At 43.1% G+C, this 10668-nt stretch overlaps 1 protein-coding gene across 1 annotated transcript; it reads right to left on the minus strand.

The window, feature by feature from the left end:
* Positions 1–4763: 4763 nt before the first annotated feature.
* On the minus strand, positions 4764–8385 carry june (JunE proto-oncogene, AP-1 transcription factor subunit). The gene is made up of 2 exons (XM_058383541.1): positions 8045–8385; positions 4764–7600 (listed from the first exon to the last, which is right to left on the minus strand). The coding sequence occupies exon 2, from the start codon at positions 7495–7497 to the stop codon at positions 6469–6471; it is 1029 nt and encodes a 342-aa protein (XP_058239524.1). The 5' UTR covers positions 7498–7600; positions 8045–8385; the 3' UTR covers positions 4764–6468.
* Between the last annotated feature and the right edge of the window lie 2283 nt (positions 8386–10668).

Genomic DNA, 10668 nt, shown 5'->3' on the forward strand with positions numbered 1-10668 from the left:
AGAGAGAGAGAGAGACAGAGAGAGAGAGAGAGCACCCAGAGCAGTCGTAGGACAGCAGGAAGTCAAAACAAAACAGCGAGTTTCCTAACAATGGGGCATTTTAATAGTTTGTCATTCTTCGCTCTTCAATCCTGAGCTGTGACTTTTACTTTCACAATGACCCAGGCGCCTATTCCATGCACTTTACTGGAAGCCTTGGGCTTATAGGAAAGGCTGTGCACCCAGAGGGCGGGTGCGAGTGTTGAGTATGACTGTGCTCCCTGACGCTCTGCTCTGTAACGTGTGTCTAACACTTTGTGCAACAGTCTCACAAAGCAGTTTTGTCGAGTTTGAGCAGGGGGGAACCCTCCGTAACAAAAAGGCTCGTAGACTGCCGTGTTCTCGCTGGTGGTGGTGGTGTAAAAACGGTTGTGTAGCCCAGGCATCTCCCTCTGTCTGAACTTACTTCCTCATTGGGCTTATGAAACAATCAGCAAACATGTAGAACCACACACACACACACACACACACACACACATAATAGCTATCAGTTACACCTAAGATTAATGGCCTGGGTGCGGGAGTGCCCCTTGGCAAACACACACACAAAACGACATTTTCTACCACAGCACAAAACCGATTGGTCAGTAGATTCCTCTTCTACAACAGAAGCTCTAACAGTCATTGTAATTGTCGTTTCTATGGCAACAAGTTTGCCTTGTGAGTCTGGCTAATCCTCCTTATAATAATAATCAACAAAAAAAGAAAAGAAAGCTGTCTAATCGCTGAAATGGTACCGAAAACGTTCCTGTTTCATTTCAGAAGGAGTCTCCAGCATCAGAGATTAACAGGCGATTCTAGCCTACTACTGGTTGCCATAGTAACAATGTTTACCTGTGGGTGGAGCGAGTAGCATTAAAATGCAGTGCGGCTAAAGCGGAACATTCTGGAAGGTGATTTGCGTGTTTATCTGCGTCATATCGTATGAGAGGGGCAGCACGGTGGCTTAACGGTTAGCACTGTTGCCTCACAGCAAGAAGGTCCTGGGTTCGAACAGGCAGGGTGGAGTTTGCATGTGCCTGTGTGGGTTTACTCCGGGTACTCGGGTTTCCTCCCACAGTCCAAAAACATGTACATTAGGTTGATTGGTGATTCTAAATTGCCCATAGGAGTAAGTGCGTGTGGCCCTGTGATGGACTGGTGACCTGTCCAGGGTGTACCCCTGCCTTTCGCCCCAATGTGTGCTGGGATAGGCTCCAGCAGATCCCTGTGACTCTAATTAGGAATAAATCTGGTATCGAAAATGGATGGATGGATATCATACGGATCACATGACATCTACTAGGAAAGTTTCCTCTACTTTGCCGATACAGACACACCCACATCTAGTCTCCGCCTCCCGCTGTAGCTCATGTGAGCGCAAGCTCTCGCTAAAAACGAGATTTGTCGCAGAGGAAGATGAAAAATCACGCCTAACGTCGTTGTTGTTTACCTGTCTCATCCTAACGCCGTATTCGGCGCTGTTCCTTTCGTTTATCTTTTCTCTTTCGTGACATTTTTGCGCTAGAGATGCTAGCAGCTAGAATTAGCCAGGAAAGTCCCGCAGGGGTGTGGAAGCTGTTCTAATGAAAGCACAGTGTTTTACAAAATTGGGGAAATATTATGTCTCTGATGAAGCAAAAACACCTACGCGTATTTCCATAGATGTTATTTTACACACTGCATGGTAATGGACCGCTGGAACTCTCCTGGGGGGGGTCAGGGGACAGCATCCCGGGTTGTCTTACTCGTGCGGTTTGGTGTGAACTAATAATTTCCAGTAAGTTTTGCGTGAATAAATTGACGTGTATATATATATATATAGACCTGAAAGGAAAGACAGCTCGGTTTCTATACCCAGGCTCTGAAGTACGTCTTATGTAATCTATTGTTTACTAGATAGCGTTTTTCCGTAATCTCACCCTGCCTTGACACACACTCGTCATGATTCCTTTTTTTGTAATTTGACATTCTCATCATTCTTTTACACACACACACACACACACACACACATCTTTCTTCACCTTTCTCTTCTAATCAGAAGAAAACCGTTTCACCAATTGACTTTTTGAAGAATCAAAACTATAATATATATATATAAATATATTTCTAATAATCCTGTTGTGGACGTTCGTCTGAAGTGCACACATCAGAGAGGATGATGATGAAAAGCGAAAGTGCAAAATGACAGCAGTTCTCCTCAGAGCAAAAGCTCTACATATGAGCGACGAGCCGCTGGCAGGAATCCTGACTTATTTATACCTTCCAAGGAAGGTGAATTTTATCACACAACACACACACGCCACCGTCACTTTTCGTGCACTAGAAACAAGAAGACGTTTATAGAGTGGAGTGCAAAAGTTAGCACACCCCTTTAGTGGAAAACTAAAACGTAATTTTTGCTTTCTCTACATATTTGAACATATTTACATTTACATTTATTTTATTCCACTTGTACACCGATCAGGCGTAACATTATGACCAGTGCCAGGTGAAGTGAATAAGACTGATGATCTCCTCATCATGGCACCTGTTAGTGGGTGGGATATATTAGGCAGCAAGTCAACATTTTGTCCTCAAAGTTGATGTGTTAGAAGCGGGAAAAATGGACAAGAGTAAGGATTTGGAGTTTGATCATGAAGGGCCAAATTGTGATGGCTAGACCACTGGATCAGAGCATCTCCAAAACTGCAGCTCTTGTGGGGTGTTCCCGGTCTGCAGTGGTCAGTATCTATCAAAAGTGGTCCAAGGAAGGAACAGTGGTGAACTGGTTACAGGGTCATGGGCGGTCAAGGCTCATACGTGGGGAGCGAAGGCTGGAACTGTGTGACCCGATCCAACAGATGAGCTACTGTTGCTTCTGATAGAAAGGTGTCTGAATACACGGTGCATGATCAGAGTTGACCAACACAATATTAAGCAGACGGTCATAATGTTATGCCTGGTCGGTGTATATTACCCATACGGATTAAGGAACGTTTACGAATCTGGGTTTGAAAGAATAAACAAATGTTTTCTCTATTAAAAGGACGCACAAGCGCAAAACAAAGACCTCTGGGTAGAAATCAGACCTCAGACGAGCAGAAACGTGTTCAGAAACCGACGTCTTTATTGATTTAAAAAACATGAAAACAAGGAACAATATTCAAAACTGAATTGGGGGGGAAGAAAAAAAAGAACACCACCAATAACAACAACAACAACAACAACAACAACAATTTCGAAAGCAAGGCAAGTCGCCTCTTAGTCACGTCGTCTTGTGAGTGCACGGAGACTACGGTTCCCATCCCGTGGGGGGGGTCGGGGGAAGGAAAGAGCAGGGTGGATGATGGGTAAAAAGCTAACACCCTCCCACTCGTCCTCCCTCCCTTCCTAACCGCGCCCCCAAAAACCCTAACTCCACTAAAGGAAAAAATACAACAACCAAACATTAACAAAAAGTCTAATTCAAATTCGTCAGTCATCATCACTGCACAAGTGCGACTATTTTGTATTGTGATGAATTTTTGTAAGAGTAAGCTAATACTGCTCATGAAAAGTGTCGATATCTTTGGCCAGACGGATGCGGCGGCTAGACAGAGAGCGGAAAAAGGACAGCCGACGTCTTCGTCACCGCGACGTCCGTTATCTCAATCTCACAGCTTTAACGAACAGGTTTAGTGTGAAAATAAACGTAAAACTCTCGTCCTCCCGCCGCTTCATCCAGGCTGGTGTGACACAAAGCCATATAGATCAGATACAAGAAAAAAACGCCACCTTTATTTATTTTAACATCTCTGTCCTAAAAAGGCCTCAAGTGCACATCACGGATCGTAAAAGTCCGACGACGACGACAAGAAAATAAGTCCTTCGTTAGCGTAAACCTTCAGGATTCCGTGCTAGTAAACGTGACCGGGGTTCGTTTTTGTTTCACTTGCTTGAAATCTCACTTCACAAAGAGGCAGAAATGCTCCAAAAGCGTAGAAACGTTTAATCCCAGCTCAATAAATAAAGTTGTTTTTTTCTGGAATGAGGAAAGATCTACCAACCAAAAAAAAAAAAAAAGTACAGTATGCACATTTACTGTTCTTACTCTTCATTAAAACATATTTTTTTTTGTACAAAAATAGAAGTTTGTGACAAATAAAAAAACAAACAAACAAAAAAGAAAGTATTCAAGTTTCAAAAATAAATATTTCCCTTTTTTTATTTGGACGCTCGGGGGAAACAACGAAAAAGGGTTGATTTATTTTCGGATCAAACCCTTATTATTCAGACTGATAAGAATATAGACATATAGATATATTTATTTCTATATAAATAAAGATCTCGTTGTGTTTGTTTAGTAGGAAAGGCGGATGGACAGAAAATTCAGTGCACCGGCGACATGATACGCCTTCTCGACTCAGTCGCCTGGGACAGAAAACAAAAAAGGCAAGCCAATATTTATGAGACGTAGACGATATTATCGTGTTTTCCACGCTCCGATAAAATATAAAAACGCCGTGCGCTCGGGTCTGGAGGCGGAGTGTCTGGCTGGCTGTTTATCCGAAAACACATCTTTGCCAATCGTATGAACTGCCCGTTCCAATACTTATGGACCCCCAAAGCCTACATTTCAGTTCAGGAGCCTGCATGACCGGAGCTGTCTTTCAAAGTGTATTAAATGAATTTTGTCCACTTTTCAACAACAAAATTGCCTTTCCCACCGTATTTATAAAACCTTTATAAAGTCCATATAAAGTAAACTTCTTCGTACCAAAAAAAACAATCTGAACATTTTATTATTATTATTATTTTTTTTTCCACCGAAGAACAAAGGCAAACTATTATTACGCTGTACACAAAGGATAAATATTAGACATCGTTTTTTTACTGTTTCGATTTTATGTGCAACTATGTAGTTCCCAAAAAACAAGAAAAACAACAATTAACAAAAAGTATTTGAACCTGTACAGTCCTCTTACACAAACGACATAAATATCATAGATAAAGTTTTTGCATAAATAAATTGTTTTTTTGTTTGTTTTTTTTTTGTTGTTTGTTTTGTTTTATTTAAAAGAAATTTTTACAAAAAAAAAAAAAAAAAACACAACAAAATACTATTGATCGAAAGCCCTTTTCTGGAAACACACGACCCCGCCCCTTTTCTTTTCTTCTTCTCCCCCCCTCACTCAAAGCCTCAGCGGCTTAAATGATAAAGAGCAGCCACGAGGCGTTAAAACACACACGACCCACTGAATACAGTGCAAAAAAAAAAAAAGGGTCTCGGAATGTTCAGGAATTTTTTCATCGGATGGCGTTCCAAAAAAAAAAAAATAATAATAATATTTTTTTAAAAGTGCTGCACGGGACCAAACTTATGTTCTTGTTCATAATAATAATAATAATAATAATAATAATAATAATAATAATAATAAACACAGTCACAGATAGTCAAATAATACTTATAAAAATAAAAAATAAAAAAAAAAACAAGGAAAAAAAATAATAAGCTTTTCTTGTATTTCGGTTTTTCACAAATTGCACGATATCGAACAAACTGACGACAAATTAAAAAAAATAAAAATAAAAATAGGATCCGATCTGTAATCGTCACTCGGACTGGACTGCGACAAAGAAGTGTCCACTGAACCACAACACCTTTCGGACATATTTAATATTCATACTAAATGGCGGATTTCATATATATTATATGTATATATTTAAAAAATCTGTGCAGCAGACCCCTTCGAATCAGACAAAAAAAAAAATAAAAATTCCCCTGGTGTGTCCGTGATACTGTGTGTATTGACATGGATAAAGTTTGCAGAAGAGTGCATGTTGTTTTGATGGGGGGAGGGGGGACGACGACAAAAAAAGTTACCCTGCGACTTGTAAGATAGATCTCATACTCCAAAATCCCGGTGAAGCGTACAATCTTTTATCTTTCTTGTTAATCACAAGCTGCTCATCCTCAGGGGAGATAAAAAGAAATTTCTTGCGAGTCGAAGGAATCCCGGCTGTGAGTCAGCGTTCGTCGAGGTTGTTTCCGTTCGACTCGCCTCACCGCCACCGCCACCGCCTCAGCAGCAGCAGCACGTCGGGTTCAGTTAGTATTGCTGTAAACTGGTCTCTCGGTCCTTATTAACCTCGGTGGAGTCGGAGTACAAAGTGCAGTTCAATGAGAAACGCTTGTAAGTGCGACGAGACTTCTTCCCTTTTAAATGGAGAATGTTTCCTTTTGGCCAGAGATCACAGCTGAGAGAGATCGCTCTGACATGACAAGTTGCTGTGTGTGTGTTTTACTGTCTGTCGCTCTCTCTCTCTCTCTCTCTCTCTCTCTCTGTGTCAGTCAGGACGAGGTTTCCGTTCTCTTTCAGCCCTTCTCCGGTGTTCGCTGTTCATCTTTCACAGCGACGTGAAGTAGCAGAAGGGAAATAGAGAGTTCAGAGCGAAGGAAATTGAAAAAAATAAAAATTAAAAGCACCTTCAGCAGCTGGCGCTCTCGCCGCTCTTGGCCATGCCGGCTGATCCGACTGCGATCTGACAGCCATTGGTCACGTGGTTCATGACTTTCTGTTTGAGCTGCGCGACCTGTTCGCGCAAGATGCTGGCCGTGGAGGCCAGGTCAGAGTTCTGCGTCTTCAGCACCTTCACTTTCTCCTCCAGGCGTGAAATGCGCTCCAGCTTCCTCTTGCGACACTTGGAGGCGGCGATGCGGTTCCGCAGCTTTTTCCTCTCGGCTTTGATTCTCTCCTGGGTCTCGAGGTCGATAGGTGAAAGGGAAGGCGGAGAACCACTCGGATCTCCTCCAGGGGGGTGAGGAACCTCTGGAACGGTCTGAGGGGCGTCGAGACCTCGGCCATGAGGGTGATGACCTTGCCCCTGGCTGGAGTGGGCTGCGGCGTGACCCGAGCCGTAAGGGATCTGACCTCCGGGGTACGGCGTAGGGAGCTGGTTGGGGTTATAACTGCTCAGGTTGGTGTAGATCGGCATGTCTGTGCTTGCCATGAGGTTCCTCTGATATGGCCCCTGAATGGAGGACGATGGAGAAATGGGAGCCCCGACCAACTGGTTCTGTTTGTGCAGATCCGCTAAAGCTTTGACGAAACCGTCTGCGAAGCCTTCCTGCTCGTTTGTGGCCTGGTTCCTGTACATGAAAGCGTTAGTGGAAGAGCTAGGCGCTGGGCTTGTTGTGACCAGCCCCTGGTTAGACTGGATGATCAGGTGCTCCAGCTCGGGATTGGAGAGTTTCAAGAGGTTCATGTCGGCCGACGACATCAGGGAGCTGTTCGGGTTGCTGTTCATGCCCAGGTTCGGGTTGACGCTCCCGGCCTGGCTCTGCAACAGTTTCAGGCCCTGCGCGCCTCCCACCGCTCCGGCGAAATTGTGCATGGCCATGTTCTTCTTACTCATCAGCTTGTGGCTTTGATAGCGATCGTAGTCTGGAAGTTGTCCGTAGTTTGGAGCGCTCGGCGTATCATCGTGGTAGAAAGGCGTGTCCATCTTACCTGTCATTGACGCACGAGTGGGAAATCTTCATAATCTGATTAGAGCTTGAAGGCTTTCACATTAAACATTGTCCACACTGGAAAGTGGCCCTCGTGCAAGGGTTAACAACCTGTAACGAGAGACATGCGTGTAAATAAGACAGAAAGAAAACATCAAAATAACTTCAGCAGAGAGACAGATCTGAACCAGAAGGTTAGAGCACCAGATCACACATGTTGTTTATGATCCCTGAGTTTAGATAAACATCGACTATTCATTTAATTTTTTTCAGTCTACAGCTCATTCCTTTACGCATATCGAGTCGTGTAGGCTGTAAAAAAAAATCATTGCGTTTCATCTCAATAAGCAACTGGTCCGAGTCAGGCGATGAATAACGATTACAGTAAACTCGCGCGCGTCTCTTACTGTCTGTGTAGGTGACAGGAAAACCCAAAAGAACGAGTCACAGAAATCACCTTCCCATAAAACAGATCCCAGTGACTCAAAAGTGAGTGCGTACGTGATTGCGTGTGTGTGTGTGTTCGCGATTAGTCATTAATCAGACATGAAATACCGTGCGAGGCGGCGATCCGTCACCCGCGCGAGCGACAACGCGGTTCTCACTCCTCTCCGAGCGCGAGACCCACCGGCGGCTCTGCGTCCGACAGCGCCACGGCCCATATAATCCAAATCTGCGCGACGCAGTAAATCACAAGACGACAGAAATCTCGGATCTCTCGCCTCGATAAGTTTGTGAAAGAAACGTCTCTCTCTCTCTCTCTCTGTGTATGTGTATATGTGTATGTGTAGCGCGCGCCGTCGTCACGCCGTCGTTGACTCGGGAGCGCGTGCGACTCTCACTCCGTCTCCGCGCGACTGCGGGACTTTTCTGCTCGGCTGCTCGGTAAAACTACACGCCCTTTTCTCTGCTGCCATCCACTTCCTGATGGCTATCCCGCGCGCCAACAAAGCCCCGCCCACTCGCGCTGTAATCGTCCTCGGATTGGTCGCCGCGGTTGGTGGAAGGGGGAGGAGGAGGAGAAAAAGCGTAATCGTTACCATGGTTTCCAAAATGGGCGTTTCGGCTGGTTCTAGTGAGCCGACTCGTTGAGTTAAAGTGAATCGACTCGCCCTAATTTCATTTGATTCGTCGACGCTGCCGTTTCGAACCGGTATTAGCGGTCAGTGCTAAGAGCTGGTCTAAACAGCAACTTATTTATGGCTAATAAATAACGTCCCTTCGTGTCATTTCACGAATATTATCATTCTAGCAGGATTTTTATTTAGTATTGCTACTAACATGCACAAGCCAAGCATTTGACCAAGACACAACTGAACTGAACAAATTGACACATAACTGAAAAACAATTCTAAACAAACTAAAATCAAGCAAAACTTTTAGCGTCCTTGGTTTATATATATATATAATCTTGCTTGATTTCACTTACCTTTTACAGCTGAAGAGATGGAACCGAAGAGTCGTTTGTTGACATTTGATTCATTTGTGAGTCGATTCCATCTCTCCAGCTGTGAAAGATGAAATCAAGCAAGGTTTATAATCCTTTATCAAAAGCCTTTATCATCTCACAATAATTCACAAGTAATTTGTTGTTGAATTAAAACCTACAGCTGGACACGAATAGATAGTAGATTGTAGAACCCTGAGGGGATTTTGTTGTTGCGATCAACACATCATTCGAATACCAAAGCCTGTAGTTCTGGGAAAGTGATTTGTACTGTCACTTATTTGTCATTGCCACGAAGAAGATGTAAGTGATAGGTTGTACTTATTTGTCTGCGTGTCACGAAATGCATGTTTTGCATATTTTCAGCCGAACATCCAGAGGTTTTCGACGCGCGGTGATGGATTCGAATCAGAACAAACTTGCTTTTTAATAGAAATAGATCGAGAGGCGTTAGTCAGATCTCAGATCGTCTCGTATGACTGATCAGTCAGCCTGAAAAATCTCGATCATTTTACAAACCCGACGCCTTAAAAATGAGTGCAGAAAGCGTGGCTCTTCACGTTGTTTTATGACGCACATTATAACCCCAATTAAATACAGTTCGGTGCACGTGTAATACATATAATACTCCATGTAGCAGCAAGTACCATCATTTTAAGGCATGCTCTACACATCTGGCTATAAATCCGCTTACTCATGTCTTACGGTGATATAGTGGTCTCTCGATAAGAGTTCCCTGTTTGAGTGCTGGGGAAACCCCCTTTTCTGATGACACATTTTGAAGGTGCATGCAACATTTAGGGAAGATATGTCGAAGCTAGATTTATTTAGCAGCCAGGATGGTGTATTTTTCATCAGATATTGTGTACAAAAGATTCTGGGAACACTTTGCAGCGCCGTACCACAAGAAAGGAACGAACCACCACGTCTTTACAGAGTTAGTACAGTATTATCATAACAAAAATCCAAAAACAGTCCGATTCGATTCGGTTTATTTGTATACAATGGACATTGTCTCAAAGCAGCTTTACAAAAGAAGAGAAACACAGAAAGGAGAGGGAAAATGATTAAATGAAATTATTTTGTCCCTATTTTATCACTAATGAGCAAGCCTGTGGCGACGGCGAGGAAAAACCCCCTGTGATGATATGAGGGAGAAACCTTGAGCGGAACCAGACTCAGAAGGGGAACCTCATCGTTATTTGGGTGACACTGGACAGTAAATAAAATAACTAACTGATTAATGTCCGTTCTACAACAGCAACCAAGGGCCCATGAGGAATTATTAGGTCAGTGCAGTTTCTGCAAGTGTTTTATTCCTCTTACACAGCAGTAATTCGCCAGTGATTGCTTTGAATGAGAGAATCGACACATCTTAATCAAGCCAGAAATATATCGGTCATGCTTGATGTCGTGGAACGTCAGTGAGACAAGTCGGTTCCTGTTATCACTTGTGTCACAAAACGTCAGCTGTAAAAAGGCATTTACTCACAAGCCTTTTTTATATCAAGATAGACGTAGAAACTAACTTACGAAGCTCTGATGCTGGAGACTTCTTCTTTTAATAGTCATTTCTTCTTACAGAAATCCTCAGCATTCATGGAAACAAATCAATAAATAGTGAAAGAAATAGCAACATTTTTGGGAGACTTTCTTTCTTTCTTTCTTTCTTTCTTTCTTTCTTTAATGGTTTCTTATTTTCTATGAATAATTTCCGTATAAAGGCTTTATT

The sequence above is a fragment of the Hemibagrus wyckioides genome, linkage group LG28 (assembly GCF_019097595.1).
Source record: "Hemibagrus wyckioides isolate EC202008001 linkage group LG28, SWU_Hwy_1.0, whole genome shotgun sequence".
Taxonomy (NCBI): domain Eukaryota; kingdom Metazoa; phylum Chordata; class Actinopteri; order Siluriformes; family Bagridae; genus Hemibagrus; species Hemibagrus wyckioides.

What these genes read in the sequence shown, in the direction of transcription:
- june (XM_058383541.1), bottom strand. Translation starts at nt 7,497, where the DNA reads ATGACAGGTAAGATGGACACGCCTTTCTACCACGATGATACGCCGAGC.